This window comes from Rhincodon typus, chromosome 7 (genome assembly GCF_021869965.1).
Source record: "Rhincodon typus isolate 14 chromosome 7, sRhiTyp1.1, whole genome shotgun sequence".
Lineage (NCBI taxonomy): Eukaryota > Metazoa > Chordata > Chondrichthyes > Orectolobiformes > Rhincodontidae > Rhincodon > Rhincodon typus.
The window spans coordinates 90168737-90190077 of NC_063338.1; the positions used below are offsets into that span (position 1 = coordinate 90168737).

At 43.4% G+C, this 21341-nt stretch overlaps 1 protein-coding gene across 1 annotated transcript in view; it reads right to left on the reverse strand.

Annotated features, from left to right (window-relative positions):
• Positions 1-21341, reverse strand: part of LOC109938442 (semaphorin-5B-like) — a 197476-nt gene that overhangs the window by 169749 nt on the left and 6386 nt on the right. The window contains exon 2 of the mRNA XM_048599262.1: positions 10028-10233. Within this exon, the coding sequence (XP_048455219.1) occupies positions 10028-10181 (154 nt within the window). The 5' untranslated portion in view covers positions 10182-10233. The remainder of the gene's footprint in view (positions 1-10027; positions 10234-21341) is intronic.

Genomic DNA, 21341 nt, shown 5'->3' on the forward strand with positions numbered 1-21341 from the left:
CAACAGAAGGTAGCGATGGTGAGGGAGAGTGTTGGGCAGGGGAGATCGAGCAGTTGTGTTGGGACCTCCAACAGAAGGTGGCGATGGTGAGGGAGAGTGTTGGGCAGGGGAGATCGAGCAGTTGTGTCGGGACCACCAACAGAAGGTGGCGATGGTGAGGGGAGGTAGCTGGAGAGGTTGTTAAAGGGTCTCTTTGGGGAATAAAGGATTGATGGAAAGAAGGAGCATACAGACAGAGGGTACCTCAACCCAATGTAAATAGTTCTTCGCTTAACCTTACTTTCCCTTCATGCTTGTATTGACCTGATGTCAGGTCATAGCAAGAAGATTCGAGTACTGGAGCAGGGATGTCTTACTGCAATTGTATGGGGCCTTGGTAAGACCACACCTGGAATATTATGTGTAGTTTTGGTCTCATCTGAAGAAGGATATCCTGGCTATGAAGGGAGTGCAACAAAAGTCTACCAAAACTGAATCCTGTGATGGCAGGACTGATGTATGAAGAGAGAATGGATCCATCAAGACGATATTCACTGGAGTTTAGAATAAGAGAGGGGAATCTCATTGAAACCTATAACATTCATACAAACTAGACAGAGTAGGAAGGATGTTAGCATCCTGAGGAAGTAGGGATGTTGTCATGCTTTCCTGACCATTGCAACAACGTGGGTGGACCAGGGCAGATTGTTGGTGATTGTCGCTCCCAGTAACTTGACACTCTCGACCATCTCCACCTCAGCACTAGCTATTAAGTAATTTGTAATAAACCTGTTCTGTGTAACTAGAGTGAGCCATCTTCTACCCAACACTTCCTGTTGGTATCTTTCTCCCACCCTGGGTATTGGTAACCTAGTTTAATTCCAAGAAGAATAATTAATGGCAATATATCTACTCAAAAGCATCTCCGATGGTACCAGTGGATGACATTATAAAATGGTGCCAGCTGTGGTCAGCTGGTTATGTCATTTATCCACACTATTCTTAGACTCTCTAAGGCCTTGACATCCTTCCCAAAGTGTGGTGTCCAGAATTTTCCTGCTGAAAGCTAACCAGTACTTTATGAAAGTTTAATAATAACATATTCAAAGCTGAGATACACCGATATTTGAACAATGGAGAATCAAGGCTTATAAGGAACCGTGTTCCTCATGAGCCAGGATAGGATCAGTCCTAATTTTATCAAATGGCTGAGCAGAACTGAAGGATGCGATAACCAAATGAAAGATTAGTTCTCTTTTTAGTTAGCTAGTAAGCTGTAAAAGGCATTCGAAAAAAAATTTACAGTGCGCTAAAGGAACCAAAATTTAAATGCTTGCTTAATTAGGATAATAAAGGCAAATGAGAGTTTCTAACAAGGTTAATGAATGAGCACAGGAGGTAGCTAATTAAAGCAAACACTTGGAACTATCTACTCCAGGGAAGCCATGCCTGATATCTCATACATAAAGAAAAGGAAGCATCAGAATTATGAAGTGCATTTAACATTGCAATGTAGGGGAGACAGTAGCCAGAGCGTGCACAGCAAGCTCCCACAACAGCAATGAGATGATAACCAGTACATGTGGTTAAGTGTTAGTTGAGGGATAAATATTGGCTGCTCTTTTGTATTTGAAACATGCCCACCAAACAACATGGTTTCAGTTTAACATATCTGTGTGGGCCAAGAGCTGACAGTTGCTGATCTGCATTTTTTTTTTTGCATTTTATTTCAGTTTTCTTTCTGCTTTTAAGACATCCTGCATCGAACTTTTTAAAAAGTTACCTTGCAGACATTCAGCTATGAATCAATTATGTCATCAATTGTAATAATATTAACTGTAGACTTGTTCTGCCCAAGTACTCCTTCGCAATTATTATTTTGCCAGAAGTACTGTTTTTCTCTGTTCTTGCTAGATTTGCTAAAATGAAGTTGGGGTAGGCAGTGGCGTGGTCACTGGCCATAAGACCGTTAAGAAATAAGAACAGAAGAGGCCATTCAGCTCTTTAAACCTGTTCCGCCATTCAATAGGATCATCGCTGATCTGACATTCCTCACATCCATGTAACCCTTGATTCCTTGACTGATCAAGAATCTATCTATTTCAGCCTTAAATATACAAAGGATTCTGTACCCGCACGTTCTCTGAGGCAAAGAGTTCCAAAGACACTCAACCCTCTGAGAGAAGAAATTCCTCCTCATTTTAGTCTTAAATTGCCATCCCTTTATTCTGAGACTGTGCCCTCTGGTCCTTGACTGTCCCATGAGGGGAAACATCCTCTCAGAATTTACCCTATCAAGCCCCTTAAGAATACCATATGTTTCAATGAGATCACCTCTCATTATTCTAAACTCCAGGGAGTAGAGTCCCAACCTGTTTAGCCTTTGGTCATAAGACAATCCCTCCATACTAGGGATTATCCTGGTGAATTTTCACTGAACCGCTTCCAATGAAATGTAATCTTTCCTTAAATAAGGAGACCAAAATTGTTCGCAATATTCCAGAAAGCTTAGTTCTCCTTTTAGTTAGCTCGTAAGCTGTAAAAGTCATTCCAAAAAAATATTTACGGTGCGCTAAAGGAACCAAAATTTAAATGCTTGCTTAAGTTGTTACATTCAAGAACAGCTTCTTCCCCACTGTTATTAGACTTCTGAATGGGCCTCTCAAATTTTAAACTTAAATGTTGATCTCACTCTTTGTGCATCTTCTCTGCAGTCGTGTCATTGCATTCTTTGCTATATTCTATTACCCTTATGCACTTTGTATGGTATGATCTGCCTGTACTGCACACAAAACAAAACTTTTCCCTGTATCTAGGTAAATGTGGCGATAATACGTAAATCAAATCAAAAATTTGAGGAAGGAAATCTGCCTAAATGTGACTCCAGACGGCCTCGCAAGCCACCAATTTAAAGGCCAATTAGGAATGGAAAAGAAATGCTCATCTGGCCAGTGCGACCCATATACGATAAACAAAATCATCTTTTTTAACAGTAGTCTACTCTCTAACTTTATTTGATAATGGAGGGAGATGGTGCTGCAGTAATTTCATTAGATAAATAATCCAGAGACCCAGCCTACTGCTCTAAGGTCTGAATCCCACCAGAGTAAATGGTGGAATTTAAAATTCAATTAATAAATCTGCATTTATAAACTAGTTTCTACAAATAGTGACTATGAAACAATCATTATTGTTCAAAGGGAACCTGGTTCACTAATATCCCTTTGGGAAGAAAATTTTTTTTTCTAATCATTTGTGAGATGTGGGTGTCGCTGACTGGCCAGCATTTCTTGCCCATCCCTAGTTGCCCTTGAGAAGGTGGTGGTGAGCTGCCTTCTTGAACTGCTGCAGTCCTCCTGCTGTGGGTTGACCCACAAAGCTGTCACGGAGGAAATTCCATGATTTTGACCAAGCGACAGTGAAGGAACAGCCATCCTTACCCATTCTGGCCTATATATGACTCCAAACCCACAGCAAATGTGGTTGACTCTTAACTGAAACTTCACAGCTTTCTGAAAAAACTCAGAAGGTACTCAGTTCGAGAGCAATTAACATCAGGCAATAAATGTTGAACTTACCAGCAATCCTTGCATCTAGTGAAAGATTAAAGAAAACCCCCCTGAATTCAAGCCAGCACAATGAATAACCTTGCTTATGGGGTGTCAAATATGGTGTGCAGTCGGGGCATGGAGTTTGATTGATGGACAGTATAACCTGATTGATGTTAGATGAGAAACACCATCAAAAGGATCTGTGAACAGCTCAAGTCTGCAATACCCATTATGCCTGTTAGAAAAATTTCATAAGACTTTCATAAAAATTTAATATATAATGAGATTTAGGGTGAGCTTGCAAATTGGACACAAATTGGTTTAATGGCAGGAGACAATGAGTGATGGTGGAACGTTGTTTTTCAGACTGGAGGCCTGTTACCACGGTGTTCCACAGGGATTGGTACGGGTTCCACTTTTGTTTGTCATTTATAAGAAGGATTTAGATGAGAATATAGGAGGCATGATTAGTAAGTTTATACATGACACGAAAATTAGTCGCATGGTGAACAGAGAAGAAGGTTATCTAAGATTACAAAGAGATCTTGGTTGATTGGTCAATGGGCTGCAAAGGTATTGCATTTTGGTAAAATAAACAAGGACAGGAGTTATACAATTAAAAGTAGGACCTTGAGTAGTGCTGTAGAGCAGAGAGATCTATCGGTTCAGGTACATAATTCTTTGAAGTTTGCATTACAGGTAGACGGTGGCTAAGAAGGCATTTAGCAGGCTTGCCTTCATTGCTCAGACCTTTGAGTATAGCAGTTGGGACATTATTTCAGGTTGTACAGGATGTTGGTGAGGCCTCTTCCGGAGTACAGTGTACAATTCTGTTCACCCTGTTATAGGAAGGATATAATTAAGCTGGAGAGGCTTCAGAAAAGATTTACCAGGATGTTTCCAGGAATGGAAAGTGTGAGTTATAGGGAGAGGCTGGGACTTTTTTCACTGGAGCGTAGGAGTTAAGGGGTGACCTTACAGAGGTTTATAAAATCATGAGGGGCATAAATAAGGTGAAAGCAGGTGTCTTTTCCCTAAAGTGAGGGAGTTCAAAACTAGAGGGCATTTTTAAAGGTGAGAGGAGAAAGATTTTAAAAAGACATGAGGAGCAACTTTTTTACAGAAAGTGGTTCATTTGTGAAATGAACTGCCAGAGAAAGTGGTAGATGTGGGTACAGTTATGATGTTTAAAATACATTTGCATGAATTAGAAATATTTGGACGGATATGGGCCAAGAGCAGGCAGGTGGGACTAGTTTAGTTTGGGATTATGGTCAGCATGGTCTGATTGATCTGAAGGGTCTGTTTCCATGCTGTATGACTCTATAACTCTATAAGACTATAAGAAAGAGAAACAGGGGTAGGCCATTCAATAGGATCATGGCTGATCTAACATTCCTCACGTCCACTTTCCTGCTCTTTCCCTGTAACATTAAATTCTTGATCAGTCAGGGAATTAATCTCTCTCAGCCTTAAATATACACAAGCACTGCCCTCACATCTCTCTGGGACAAGGAGTTCTAAAGACTCTCAACCCTCTGAGAGAAGAAATTTCTCTTCATCTCAATCTTAAATTTGTACCCCTTAATTCTGACAGCATCAGTTCTAAGGGTCTTGTAATTGTTGAATCTTGCTCTAAGAAACAATTGGAATAGAGACAGAAATTGGACTCGAAGGGGTCACCACCTATACCATATAGGGCTGCCACTACAGCGGCCTAGTCAGCCACTGAAGACTTGAGAAGAAGAGATGTCAATAGACTGAATGACCAAAGGGTCCACACACTGTGTGAGCCTTACCCAGATGCTTAGTGATCTATGTACAATGACAACTGTACAGGACAATTCATAAGAATTACTAATGTAAGAGAAACATAATACTCGTACCATTTGAAAGGCAGATGCTGATTGGTTAGCAAATGGATGGGTGATTGGTCAAGGCATTGCCATGGGTAATGCCCCAGTTAAGGCTAATTGACAGTTAACTGCAAAGCTTGGTGGAGCGAGGAAAATCCAGTGTGTGCAAGAGGTCAGGACTGGAGAGGCACAGACGTTTTTAGAATGTGAGAGGGCTGACAGCAATCAGGATAGGGAGATGCCATGGCGAGATGCGGATTTGAAAATTAGTACATTGCAAAACCGAGAGTCAATGTAGGTCAGTGAACACAGATGAAAGGGTGTGAGTTAGAATCTGTGCTGCAGAGTTGTAGATGAGCTGAAGGAAACAGAGAATGGAAGGTTGGACATGGGCCAAGAGAACACTAGAATAGTCAATCACATTCTCCTGGCAATTAGGGAAAGGATAATAAATGTGCCTTTGCCACCATCCTGCCCATCTCAGGAATAAATTGTTACACACGGTACAGTAAATGTATTAATTGAAACACTGAACAAGAGATCGCAGGGGTCCTGTCCCTACCTCAGTATTTCTTGAGAGGAAAAAGAACTGTAAAGTTCAAATGGCACAGTTAATTTATAAGCAGACCAACATCCTTCCCATCAAAGTGTAACCTTTGCTGTCATTAGTTTTATGAGACCCTCCGGCTGTGGGAAGCGCAGTCTGTTATCTGTCAATGCCACGGTTTTAAATTAAAATGAATTGAAACTGAATGCCAAGACTTAACTTTCTGCTTTTATCATGGGGGGTGAGGGGTTTGTAATTCTGATGGATTCTTGGGTTACCGTGACAACGGTTGAAAGCAGGCTGCCAACTCTCAGTCAGCACCTTTGGGCAATCACAAAGAAACAATGCCTTCTTAAAGTCTCGGCCCATCAGCTGCCCAATCGCCAGCACTTTTACAGCATTATGTTACTCTTTCCCTTTGTAACATCCAGAGCATGAATGGTTGGGACATGCAACTCACTTGGCCCGTCAAATAATACCTACCCCGCACTGGGCTTATTGCTGGGCACTTTCGTGTTATGCCGTATATTGGAAGTAACCACATTCAGCTGAGGTTGACACACCTCAGGGTCTCAGAGTGGATCAAACACAGTTTCACCAGAATGATACTGGGGTTAAATGGGCTGCCCCCCACCCCCCAACCAGGCATGTAGTCCCTTGTGTATAGAACATAATGGTGTGATCTTCTTGGGCAGTTTTAAGATGATTTAGAAAGGTTGACAAGTTGTATAGAGAGAAACTAATTCCTCTGTTTATACCAGTTATAGATTATAAAGGGATGAGTTGAGAAAATAAAACACAGACACACACACACGTACTGTGTGTATACATACACACGTACAAATGCACAAGGACAAAGATATATGTACACAGCCCTCTCGGACACACAAACTGACATATGTGCAAACGCAAAAAGACAAAGGCACGCACAGGACACACACACACACACGTACAAAGACAAACACACACAAAACTTACATGCATGCACACAGCCGCACACAAAGGACAAACACATGTACAAACACACAAAAACATTCACATGCACACAACACATGCACACAAAGACAAACCGCGCACACACACACAAATACAGACACACACAGAAATGCACACATGTGCACACACACACAGAAACATGGAAACACACACATACATGCACACAAATAGAAACATGCAGAGAAACACACATACTCACGCACATATAAAACTATGTACAGAAACATGCATATGCACACACACACACACACACACACACGCACAAACAACACATTATCCCTCATGTTGACAGCTAGTGCCAGATGTGAAGACGAGAGAATATTTTTGTCAGTGCGAATTTTCAGTAAACACCATCAGGAAACACAAAAAGAGAATTTGGTGAGAAAGTCAAATCATCCTCATGCTGTAGAAAGCAACATCCCACCTTTTTAAAAACTTAGCTGTGTCTTTCAGGAGAAGTTACCAAGGCAACGGGATGCTTTTATCAAGCACTGAAGACAACATATTTTGACTCATTGTCAATAATCTGAAATCAATCTCACTCATCACGCTGCTGCAAAGCTATAGAACATTCTTCCAAATGGAACTAATCCTCAAATCAAGTTCTGAACTATTTACGACAGTCAAAGCTCACATTCCCAGTTAGACAGCAAGTGTTACTACTTTACAGCCTGCGAAGGATTTAAAACATTTCAACCTTTCTCATAAAGATTGGGTTTGTGATCTCTGGCTTATTTTCTTTTTATCGCCAACTCCCACTCCTCAAACCCCACTGCTTCACACCATAATCATAGAGTCTTAGAGCAGTACAGCACAGAAACAGACCCTTCGGTCCAACTCGTCCATGCTGACTAGGTATCCCAAATTAACCTAGTCCCATTTGCCTGCATTTAGCCCATATCTCTCTAAACCTTTCCTATTTTTAAATGTTGTAACTGTACCAGCCTCCACAACTTCCTCTGGCAGCTCACTCCATACACACAACACCCTCTGTGTGAAAAAGTTGCCCCTTAGGTCCCTTTTAAATTTTTCCCCTCTCACCTTAAACCTATGCCCTCTAGTTTTGGGCTCCCCTACCCTTTCTGCCCTCCTCATGATTTCATAAACTTCTGTAAGTTCACCCCTCAGCCTCCGATGCTTCAGGGAAAATAACCCCAGCCTATTCAGCCTCTCCCTGCTGCTCAAACCCTCCAACCATGGCAACATTCTTGTAAATCTTTCCTGAACCCTTTCAAATTTCACAACATCCTTCCTATAGCAGGGAGACCAGAATTGCACTTATTCCAAAAGTGGCCTAACCAATGTCCTATACAATGTCCTATACAGCTGCAACATGACCTCCCAACTCCTATACACAATGTACTGACCAATAAAGGCAAGCGTACCAAACACCTTCTTCACTACCCTGTCTACCTGCAACTCCACTTTCAAAGAACTATGAACTTGCGCTCCCCAGTGTGTTAAAGATGAGCAATTTAGCAGAGGTATGGTATCTGAGCAAGTTTGCAGGATCAGATGAAAAAATATTGAAAAGTCTGCACTAACATAGTGCCTTTCCCAATTTCAGGATGTCCATTATTACACTACAGCCAATTCTGAAATACAGTCACCATTGTAAATACTGGAAACCAAGGTGCCAATTTGCCTACAGCAAGCTCCCACCAACAGCAATATTATAATGACCAGATTATTCAGTGAAGAATTATTTGTTGAAAGATAAATATTGGCTGAATCAACAGGGTCAATTCGCCTGTTCTACTTCAAAATAGTGCTGTTGGAAAGGGCCTCATCTAGAAAGACAACATCTCTGACAGTTTAGCATTAGAACGTGAGCCTCGATTGTCTATTTGTATATCTGTAGTCAGACTTGAACTCACAACCTTCTTACTCCAAGGAAGTGATCACTGGGGAACAGAGGAAAATAAGGAAATGGCAGACTTGATGAATTAAGGTTTTACAATAAGTGGTCATAATGGAGGAAGGGGATTAAAAAAAATCTGGTATCAGCAAGACTAATAACATGATACAAGTAAGAACGGTGATGGAGAAAATAATGGGACTTTTCAGTTAAAATGCCAAAGCATGGCTGTTTCCACATCAGTATATTTTAAGAAAAACCCAAGAAAATTACAGGCACACTGCGAAAAATTTTCAAAACTCTCTAGATTCAGAAATTGTCCACTTGGAACAGAAAATTCCAAATGTGACTTGATTATTTAAAAAGGTTTGCAAGATATGAGAAATCAGTTATCTAGAGACGTTTAATTGTAACATCAGTTTTGAGAGGAACACCAGTATCCATCAGTAGCCAGAGGGACTGAACAAGTATAAGTTGAACAGAAAGGGTCAGTGTGGATTTATAAAGGATACATCATGTATGGCTAATCTAGTTGCGTTTCTGAAGTACTCACTAGGATGAGAGATGGTGAATTGTCTAAAGATGCTGGCCACCTGAACTTTGAGCAGATATAGAATCATAGAATCCCTACAATGTGGAAACAGGCCATTCAGCCCAACAAGTCCACACCGCCCCTCTGAAGAGCATCCCTGGGCACTATGGGCAATTTAGCATGGCCAATCCACCTAGCTTGCACATCTTTGGACTGTGAAAGAAAACCGGAGCATTCGGAGAAAACCCATGCAGACAGAGGAGAATGTGCAAGCTCCCCACAGACAGTCACCCGAGGCTGGAATCAAACCCAGGTCCCTAGCGCTGTGATGCAGCAGTGCTAACCACTGAGCCATCATGTCGCCCCAGTGGAACTTCAGGTGAATAAGCAAGAGTCATTAATCTTGAGTGAGTTGAGTACAAAGGTGGAAATAAAAGCAAAATACCATGGATGCTGGGGATCAGAAATAAAAACAGAATGCTAGCGAAACTCAACAGGTCTGGTAGTTTCTGTGGAGAGAGAAACAGAATTAACGTTTTGAGTCCAGTGTGACTCTGCTTCAGAAGTAGTTTCTGAGTTTCTCCCAGCACTTCCTGCTTTTATTGAAGTCGTTAAGAAATGTGCCATATTTCCAGCAACAGCGACCACTCATCTCAACATCTTCCAAAAGATATCACCTGCAGTTTCTTTTGATGCTTGTTCTCTTACCGTTAAAGTTCACAACTGGATGGTCCTTCTTGTTACACTGAAGTTCATTTTCTAGAAGGCATTCTGAACTCTGCAAGGCCATGGAATTGCACCTGATGATGAGCAGGCAACATGGGACAGAAAGACAGCAGGTCACCAGCTGCGATACACCCATGGTGTCTGTCTAGCGGCTTGGCAACCAGGGTGGCGGGACTTGTGAGGCGTGCCTGAAAGGAAACAGATTGGTTAATTTGCAAGGTAGGTCTCCTGATTCCAATGGTCCATTCACAATACATCCATTCAACATCTTTTCTCAGAGGATGGTGAGAATGTGGAGCTTGTGACCGCTGTCAGTGTCGTAAATGAAAAATGTAGATGCAGCTCAGGAGAGATTTGGTGTATATGTCAGAGGGTCATGCTGATAATCAGAAATGTGGAGGGAGGTAGACAGTTTAAGTGAGTGGGCAAAAAAAGTTTTGCAGGTGAAATATAATGTGGGAAACATAAGGTTCTGCCCTTTAGCAGGACAAATAGTATTTAAAAGAAGGAAATGGGATTCCTTGTCCATCAATCAGACAAAAGCTAATATCTAAGTTCAGCAGGTAATACTGAAAGCAGAGGGAATGTTCTCCTTTATTTCAAAGGAAAAGAATATAAATGGGGGAAGTTTTGCTAAAACTATGCAAGGCAGTAATCAGACCACAACAAAAACAAAGTTGCTGGAAAAACTCAGCAGGTCTGACAGCATCTGTGAAGGAGAAAACAGAGTTAACGTTTCAGGTCTGGTAACCCTTCCTCAGAACTCAGTAGTCAGACCACAGCTGGAGCACTGAACTAACAAGGTGTAGAGCTGGATGAACACAGCAGGCCAAGCAGCGTCAGAGGAGCAGGAAAGCCGACGTTTCAGGTCTAGACCCTTCTTCCCACTTCTGATGCAGCTTGGCCTGCTGTGTTCATCCAGCTCTACACCTTGTTACCTCAGATTCTCCAGCATCTGCAGTTCCTATCTCTGTTCTGCTCCTCTTACGTAAGGAAGAATATAACTGGAGGCAGTCCAGAAGAAAATAAATCCTGGGTATGGAGGGACTGTATTATGAGGAGAGGTTGAGTAGGTTGGGCCTGTCGTTATTGGATTATAGAAGAATGAGAGAAAATCTTACCGAAATGTACAAGATTCTTAGGGGCTTTTCTCTACCTCCCTCAGACATGAACTCAGTGAGTCCCTTTCTCATTGCCACACTGCTGTGACCTCTTTAAAGCCCCCCTCTCCTCCTCTTTATCTGCAGCTCTCCCTACCCCAACATCCAGTCCTGAAGAAGGGTAATACCTGAAACATTGACTGCTCCTTTCCTCCAGATGCTGCCTGGCCTGCTGTGTTCTTCCAGTCTCCTGTCTGTCTACCTTGGATTCCAGAATCTGCAGTTTTTTTGACTCTTAGAGGACTTGACAGGGTAGATACTGAAAGATTGTTTCCCCCTGATCCTAGAGACTCAGAGGGCATAATCTCAGAATAAGGGGTCACACAGAAATGAGGAAGGAATTTCTTGTCTGAGGGTAGTGAATCTGTGGAATTGTTTACCACAGAGGGCTGTTTGAGGTTGGATCAGTAAGTACAATCAAGGCTGAGATAGATTTTTCATCAGTAAGGAAATCATTGATGGCCGGGTGTGTGTGTGTGAGTGTGTGAGTGGGCAAGTGGAGTTGAGGGTTATCAGTTCAGGCAGGATCTCATTGCATGGTACAGCAGACTCAGTGGGCTGACTGTCCTACTTCTGCTGCTATGCTTTACAGTCTTATACATATGGAAGATACAAAGATATAAATATTAACACAAGCTAGTTAGACCAAATGGGGTTTTTCTTTGCAGTGCTTTGCGTTCTAGGTAAATCTACAAAACTCTGTTTCTCTGCCCACAGATGCTGCCAGAACTGTTTGGGTATTATTTCAGATTTTCAGCATCTGTAGTATTTTGCTTTCATTTCTAAGTCATCCCTGTCTGCTTGAGAACATTAATAAGCAGCACACTGAAAGCTCTGGCCTTGGTCTGTCACACTGTTCCAATAAAGCTCGACAGGAATATGAGAAACACTGTCTGATTTAAACACTTGCAATCTCAACACTGAGTTCAGCGCTTTCAGACCCAAATTACCATTCCTATCTTTTCAGATGGTGTGAGCTGTTGATGGTTGCAGTGTTGCCACTTACATGTCCTCTGGACCCACTTTTTCCCTTCTGTTATTGCTCCATAATGTGAACCTGCCCTCTCTGCTGTCCTTTTGTCACCTGTTCATTGCTTTTAAAGTCATAGAGCTGTACAGCGTCCTTTGGTCTAATTCGTCCATGCTGACCAGCTATCTTAAATTAATCTAGCCCCATTTGTCAGCATTTGACCCATATCCTTCTAAAGCCTTCCTATTCACATACCCATTCAGGTGTCTTTTAAATGCTGTAATTGTACCAGCCTCCACGGCTTCCTCTGGCAGTTCATTCCACACACGCACCACCCTCTGTGGGATAGAGAATTCCAAACCATTGACTGACACAATTTCTCTTCCCACTAGTCCTTTGTTAATTTAATTCACTTGTGAGCCATGGGTGTTGTCATCTTGGGGGCCTGGCCAGTGTTTTCTTTCCCATCCCTCGTTGCCTTGAGATAGTGGGGGTGGGGTTGGGGTTGGTGGTGAGCTGCCTCCTTGAACCACTGCAAAACTCTTCTCACTCTATCGAAACCATTCATGATTTTGAAAGCCCATATTGAAACTCCCCTTAGCCTTCTCTGCTTAAAGGAGAAAAGTCCCAGCCTCATTAGTCTCTACACATAACTGAACACTCTCAACCTCTCAGGCTGACACAGTGGCTCAGTGGTTACCACTGCTGCCTCACAGCACCAGGGACCAGGGTTCGATTCCACCTTCAGGTGACTGTCTGTGTGGACATTCTCCCCATGTCTGTGTAGGTTTCTTCTGGGTGCTCCTGTTTCCATGCAGTCCCAAAATGTGCAGATTAGGTGGATTGGCCATGTTAAATTGCCCATAGTATCCAGGGATGTATATGCTGGATGGATTAGCCATGGGAAAGGCAGGGTTACAGGGCCAGGCTGGGTCTGGATGGGATGCTCTTCAGAGAGTCAGTGTAGACTCAATGGGCAGAATGGTCTGCTCCCACACTGTAGACATTCTATGTTCCTATAACTTGCACAAGGGGAGATACAGTGAGATTCACTCATTGGGGGACAGGGATAGGGCACTGTCCAATGATAACAGGCTGAATGAATTAGGTCTGTTTTGTGCAGAGGTTAGACAGGGGCATGAAAAGTTGTGAAATTGTTTCACAGCCTCAGGGAAAGGGGCTGATTATTTAGAACTGAGATGAGGAGAAATTGCTTCAGTCAAAGATTCGGAATTCTCTAACCCAGAGGATTTAGATGCTCCTTTGCTCAATATATCTGAGGCTGGGATAGAGAGCTTTTTGATCGCTCAGGGAATTGAGTGTCATGGGGAGTAGGTGGGCAAGTGGAATTGAAGTCCAAGATTAGCCTTGATTGGATTGTATGGTGGAGCAGGGTGGATGGGCTGAGTGGTCTAATCCTGGTTCTATTTCTTCCATTCTTTAACTTCCTCAATCTATCCCGGTAACTGAAGTTTCTCATTCCAGGGACCATTCTGGTCAATCATTTCGGCACTCTCTCCAACGTGCTCGCATCCTTCCTATCATGTGATGCCCAGAACTGTACACAATATTTCAGCTGAGACTCCAGTCCCTTCAAAACAGAACCCAAAGCAACAGCCCATTTGGCCCACTGGACTGCTGCTGGCTCTTTGAGAGAGCTACCCAATGAGTTCCAGTCCTCGTGTTTATTTCCCCACAGGCCCGCAAGTGTTTCATTTGTTTTCTCGAATGAGAAACGCAATTCCCTTTCTGAAACTTACTGCTAATGATCCATCCGTCATCCCATTCATCACCGCTCCCCCCCCCCCCCCCCCCCCCAACGCCAGTGCAGACAAAATTACTCCACAGAGTAACACACAGCAGCCCAGAGGGCACTGAAAAGCCCAACAAATTATAGGCACACAGACGATCTTGTTCCACAGAATTATAAGGGCGAGCCTCAACAGGTTGGGCAGTCAACTACAAGCCTCCTCCGCAGGACACAGACAGACACAAAGATTCCATTGGAATAAAACTGGGACATGTCACAGGGTGCACGGAGGAGCCCGGAAATAGATGCATATCCAGTAATTGCTGCCAGACTTGGCTCACCCTGCAGGCACTCGTAGGAAGCCTTCAATCTAGGAGGGAGACAGAAACATGGGACAGGAAAAGCCTTAACTGTCAGACAACTGCGTTTGGAAAAGACACTTGACATACCCGGCCAACTGGCTAGAAAACAAGAACAGTCCAGTATAGCACTAGTCAGACCACAGTTGGAACACTGAACAGTTTTGGGGCACTTATCTAAGGAAAGAGATATTGGCATTGGAGGTAGTCCACAGATGGTTCACAGGTAGGGAGGGACTGTCTTGTGAGGACAGGCTGAGTAGATTGGACCTGTTCTCATTGGAAATAGAAGAATGAGAGGCAACCTTATTGAAAAATACAAGATTCTTCAGGGACTTGTTACAGTAGATGCGGAAAAGATTGCTTTCTTCTTTCGGAGAGTCTTGGACCAGAGGGCATACTCTCAGAATAAGGGATCACACATTTAAAACACATGCAGGGGAATTTCTTCTCTCAGACGGTTGTGAATCTGTGGAATTCTTTGCTGCAGCAGGCGCATTCTGATCTTGTTTTCTATCATCCAAAAATTTGGAAATATTACATTTTGTTCCCACGTCCAAATCATTGTCATTGGCTCAATAAGTGCTGAGCGCAAGCATTGATCCTTGCATTAGTCCACTTTGTCACAGCCTGTCAACCGGAGAACAGCCCATCCATTCCCACACTTTCTGTTAACCAGTGCTCAAACCATGCCCCATTCTGCAAACAGCAACGTGAGAATGACTAGATTGTCTGTTCCAATGATGTTGGTTAAGCAACAATGTTAGTCAGGAGAGCAGGGCTAACTCTACCACTCTCCCAATAGTGTTGTGAGGAGTCTAGCATCAATGCACAGGGACTGACCTGAAAGGCAGCGCTCCCTCTGAGAGGCACTGGGATTCTGCATTAATGAGTGGGGTGTGAACACATAGTCTCCTGCCTCACAATTACCATAGAGAGGTAACCCTAACGCTAACCCTAACACACTAGGGGTGTATAAGATTCTGAGGGATATGGACAGGGTGGAGAGAAAGCAGCTGTTCCCCTTAGTCAAAGGGTCAAGAATATGGGCTCCTACTTTTAAAGTGAAGGGCAGGAGGTTTAGCGAGGGTCTGAGGCAAACATTTCACACCCAGAGGGTGGGGGGTGGGTCTGGAATGGACTGAGGCAGGAAACCTCACAATCTTTAAAAAGTACTAAAAAGTGTCACAACGTCCAAGACTGTGGGCCTAGTACGAGAAGTGGGGCAGCAGTGGTTAGCACCAGAGACCCAGGTTGGATTCCACCCTCAGGTGACTGCCTGTGTGGAGTTTGCCCATTCTCCCTGTGTCGGTGTGGATTTCCTTCAGGTATTCCAGTTCCCTCCCACAGTCCAAAGATGTGCAGGCTAGGTGGACTGCCCATGCTAAATTACCTATAGTAACCAGGAATGTGCAGGTTAGGTGGATTAGACATGGGAAATGCAGGGTTACAGAGATAGGGTTTGGGGGGGGAGGGTGGGATGCTCTTCGGAGGGTCAGTGTGGACATGATGGGCTGAAGGGCTGGCTTCCACACTGTAGGGGTTCTATGACTCTATAAGTAGGACTAGTAGCAGTGTATTTTTGGCATTACAGACTCAATGGGGCTGAAGGGCCTCTTCTGTACTCCTAGGAGCACTTGCTCCTAATTCACAGAGCTCAATTCACCAGCTTTAATGTTCCTCATCCAGACATTGAGTTTATAGGAGCAACAAACAAGATTAGGCCTCTTGGCCCTTCCAGACAGCTATGCCATTCAATAAGATCATGCTGATCTGATCTTAACCTCAACTCTACATTCTTGCATACCCCGGACAATCTTTCATCCCCTTGGCAATCAAAAATCTATCTACCCCTGCTTTAAAGATATTTAAAGATTCTGAACTCTACAGGAGTGAGAAATTTACCTTCTGCATGGAAGCTTACCAAAAATCCTCAGACAGCACCTTCCAAACCCACGACCACTTCCACCTAGAAGGATAAGGGCAGCGGATACATGGGAACACCACCCCCTCCAAGTTCCCCTCCAAGTCACTCACAATCCTGATTTGGAAATCTATCGCTGTTCCTTCCCTGTTGCTGGGTCCTGCCCTGTAAATCTTCTCTAAGCAAGCAAAACAAGCCCAGGAAAAAAAATCATAGCAGCCTTTTAAGAAAAAGAATCAAAACATTTACATACTAATTATAAAATGGGAAGTGGGTAAGATGGAGAGTGGAAAGAAAGGTTTTCTCACTGAGTGGGGCCAAGGGGAGAAATTGTGAGATGTAACTTCAGGAATATGTGCAGCCAGAGCCGGCAACCTTGACTTGATCAGCACAAAAAGAATCATAACTTTCTTGTTTAAACACTACTGTTTGATAAGAACCAGGTGGACATAAGGCAGCCAAGGTCTTATTTTGGTGGATATTGTGGCAGCTGAACATTTGTTTGGGTTTCGAAATTAATCTTGTTTCAACTGCAACAACATATTCATAAAATGAGGAAGCAGAAGTAGGCCATTCAGTCCATCAAGTCTGCTCCACCATTCAATGAGATCATAGCTGATCAGGTAATCCTCAACCCCAGTTTCCTGGCTTTTCCCCATGAGCCTTAGTTCCCTTCATGATTAAAAATCTGTCTTACCATTAAGTCAGGTCAGAAACTGAGCCTTTGACTTTACCACCTCTGCCCCATTGGACGAAGCACATAAAGACAGCATTCATTTCAAAAGGACTAGAAAGCAAAAGCAGAGATGTACTGCTGAGGTTGTATGAGGCTGGGGCATCCCACATTTGGGATACTGTGAGCAGTTTTGAGCCCTATATCGTAGGAAGGGTGTGTTGGCTTTGGAGGGGGTCAGGAGGAGGTTCACAAGAATGATCCCAGCAATGAAAGGCTTAGCGTAAGCGGCTGAGGACTCTTGGTCTGTACCCGATGGAGTTTAAAAGGATGAAGGGGGATTTGATTGAAACTTACAGGATACTGAGAGGCCTAGATAGAGTGGACATGGAGGAGATGTTTCTGCTAGTAGGAGAGAACCCTAGGGCACAACCTCAGAGTGAAGGATCAACCTTTAGAACTGAGATGAGGAGGAATTTCTTCTGCCAAATGGTGGTGAATCTGTGGAATTCATTGCCACAGAAGGCTGTAGAGGCCAAGTCATTGAGTGTCTTTAAAACAGAGATAGGTTCTTGATTAGTAAGGGGATCAAAGGTTACAGTGGTGGGAGGGGAGGAAGGAGCATGAGGTTGAGAAACAAATCAACCATGATTGAGTGATCAAGCAGACTTGATGGTGGGCCAAAAGGCCTAATTCTGCTCCTACATATGATTAGACAAGGGAGTGAGCAGGATATGATCCATTATAAGTTGCCTCCAAATCAATCAACTATAATCTCACAGTAGGTCTCAAATCATGGAAACCTTTCAAGTTTAGCAGCTCTCCCCTTGTCTCTCCAGAATCATTATTTATTTATGCAAATATTACCCCAAGTTCTCAAGGCAGGCCAAATTAATCCCAAAACACTGCTAAACTGATGCAAAAGTAACTTAGATCACAGAACTTGGAGAAATGTTAGAGCTGTGACCTGAAACAGAAAAAGAATTGAAGAAATTCTCACAAAGAAAAGAAAGGTTGGAGAGCTACAAGCATGATGAGCAAGGAGAGTGGGAGTAATTGGATAGCTCTGCCAAACAGCCAGTACAGGCACTGTGGGCTGATTGGCATTCTCTTGTGTTATGAGATTCTATGTTAAGCATGTCACAATACCAAGGAGACATAGGAATTTACTGAAAACCAACAAATTAGCTGGTCATACACTATCTCTAAGACGTATGTAGGATTTTGCAGTTCCATGTAACACATTGGTCTAACGATCACCACTCACCATCTCATCAATGAAATTCCTTGAGTGAAAATGCATTCTTAGAGAAGATTTACAAGGAAGAACCCAATGACAATGCAGGAACAGCGATATATTTCCAAGTCAGGATGGTGAGTGGCTAGGAGGGGAACTTGGAGGTGGTGGTGTTCCCATATGTCTGATGCCCTTGTCCTTCTAGATGGAAGTGGTCGTGGGTTTGGAAGGTGCTCTCTGAGGATCTTTGGTAAACTTCTGCAGTGCATCTTGTAGACAGTACACACTGTTGCTACTGAGCGTTGATGGTGGAGGGAGTGGATGCTTGTGGGTGTGGTGCCAATTAGATGGGCTGCTTTGTCCTGGATTGTGTCAAACTTTGTGAGTGTTGTTGGGGCTGCACCCATCCAGGCAAGTGGGGAGTATTCCATCACACTCCTGACATGTGCATTGTAGATGATGGACAGACTGTAGTTTGTATCTAATATGGATATACATTCAAGGGTTTCAGATAGGTATAGGATTGTGCACAAATAACTAATGATTGGACCGAACTAGCATTCAGCATTTACAGACCAACAATACCTCCAGCCCCCTCAATCATTCAATATAACCATCATACAACAGGGCCATTAAACTTTTACTGTGGTATTTGAGAAATTTCAAACCATTATCAGTTCTATAACTTGCCTCTCTCTTAATGGCTACGTGGATTCACAGCCAAATATTTGTTTTAAAGAGGAATATTCAGAAATATTTATAAGCCTTTCTCTTAATGTAAAAAGCCTGTTTCTACAACTTTTCTTACAAAGTAATAAAAACAGTGCAATTTTTCAACAATAAATTATCTCTCAGTGGGGACCTATAAACATACAGTCTACATTAAATTCCTCTGAACTCAGAGCAAGGATGGGCAGCCAAGAGGGTGAAAGTGAGCTGTGTTGGCGGTGCAGGAGGGAGAGAGGGTTTGGTGGGGATCTGGCCACACTGTGAGCACACTGGAGTCACATATAATAAAGTGCCTGCCTTGCAATTTCTTAAATCTCCAACAGAAACTGTGAATCCCAGGTCTCTATTTAACAAGAGACGGCTCTGAAGGCAGAACTCCCAGAAATCCTGCACCCGGACCCAACCCCCACCTTTTCTCCAGGGAGAAGGAAATGGGGCCAGGTTTGAAATTTGCACATCAGTGCTTCACTACATCAACTACACGTCTTAAAATGCAACTGCTTCAGGCTGATCCAATGCATCACAGAACAGCAAGGAAACAGACCCTTCGGTCCAACTCATCCATGCCAACCAGGTATCCTAAATTAATCTCGCCCCATTTGCCAGCATTTGGCCCATATCCCTCTAAACCCTTCCTATTCATGTACCCATCCAGGTGGCTTTTAAATTTTGTAATTGTACCAGCCTCCAACACCTCGTCAAAATGGGACTTTTACACTTTAGACCTGGCAGGAATATCTGAATTTATTATAGTTCTTTAGAAAGGTAAGATACCTTTTTGGATATTTAGGGACGGTCAACTGCCCTTTGAGAGAGGCAGAGGGTCACTTGGACAATGTAGGATAGTCATTACAATTGTTGAAAGGAGACATGGATGTGTGTGAAATGTGCATAAACTTATTCTAATTGTTAAGAGAGCTGTCAAGTTGTCAGAGTGTTTAGACCTTTTTATTTTAAGTAATGGAGAAAATAATCTGCCTGCAGTGTTATAAAGGAAATCAGTCCTTGTAGTTTCACTCTATCTGCTGATTTAAGACTGAGTACTAAGGTCACACGATTAGTGTGGCATGACTGAGTTCAAAACCTTTTGTTATCACAGTGGGGTGTCTTCAGTTAACAGTTTGATTGACAGCTCCATTGTAGTTAAACATTCTTTGAAGTGAGTTCTATGAAAAAAAAACTTGTTTTTATAACAGGTAATACGAAGATAAATGCAGTGAAAGGGTTACATCAATGAGATTGTTTTTATTTTCCCTGAAGTGGTGAATTTATCAATAGACACTTGAGATCTTTAATTCATCTCAGCCTGGGTCCTGAGGTCTTCTCGCATTAGATATTAGGTAAGTTGGCGTGGTAGGTGGAACAGCGATGAGCACAAGTTTGGCACAAGTTGGCATTAAGACAGCACGGGCCTATAAAGGGCCATGGGGGTGTTGATGGAAAGCATGGGTTGTCCAGGAGGGGTCACTGGGTGCATAGAGGGGCAAAAGTTCATGTTGAAGGTATGAAGGCAGAGGGGTATAAGTTAGGGCATCAATGATACCAGAGGGTGCATAGAGGGTCAAATATTGATATTGAGGGTAACTGGCAGAGGGGAACAGGCTGGAATGGAAGGATACGAGAGGTCATGGGAGTGCACAGAGGGGCTAACCTTCACAGGGGAGAGGGGCACAGGTTGGCATGGAGGATCAGAGGGTGAGTATGAAGGGCTTTGGAGAGGATGAATGGTGGGCATTGGTTGGTACGGACAGGGGATGGGAAGTGCTTGGGAGCTTGAGGGGACGTGAGGGCTTTCTTTTCTCATTTTATTCTTTCTTTCAGATCTTTGACAAAGTTCTGAAGAACAGAGCCCGGCCTTTGGTGGAGGCCAGCTCAGCCTCCCTCTCCCAGCCCCTGTTCCAGAGAACTCGGCCCCGTCGGAATGAAAGTCGGAAAGTCCTGGTCACTACTTCTTTGGTCGGCTTTCTGGAGTTGGGAATTGTGTGCCCTCAAACCCCCCACGTACCTGCTCAGAAGAGGCATATGATGGGGGACACAGAGATTTAAGGAAGGGAAATCAGGAGCTGAAGGCACCAATGTCACTTGGTGAAGCGATAAAAGTCAGGAACAAAAACAAAGTTGCTGGAAAAGCTCAGCAGGTCTGGCAGCATCTGTGAAGGAAAAAGCAGAGTTAACATTTCGGGTCCGATGACCCTTCCTCAGAACAGAAAGTCAGGTATGTGCCGGAATTTTGTGGAGGAGTTTGGCGGGGGGTGGGGTTTACTGGCCACACAGATTCTTTCTCCTTTCAACCTCCACATTCCAGTACAAAGGTCTCTATGATTTAAAACCGTACATCGCTGGCTGTAAAACGCTTCAGGAAGCGCCCTCAGGTTGTGCAAGCTGCTATACAAATGCAGTCTCTCCCGTCTTTTTGAATTTCCTGAGATAGCATGAACTGCAGATGCTGGAGAATCTGAGATAACAAGGTGTAGAGCTGGATGAACGCAGCAGG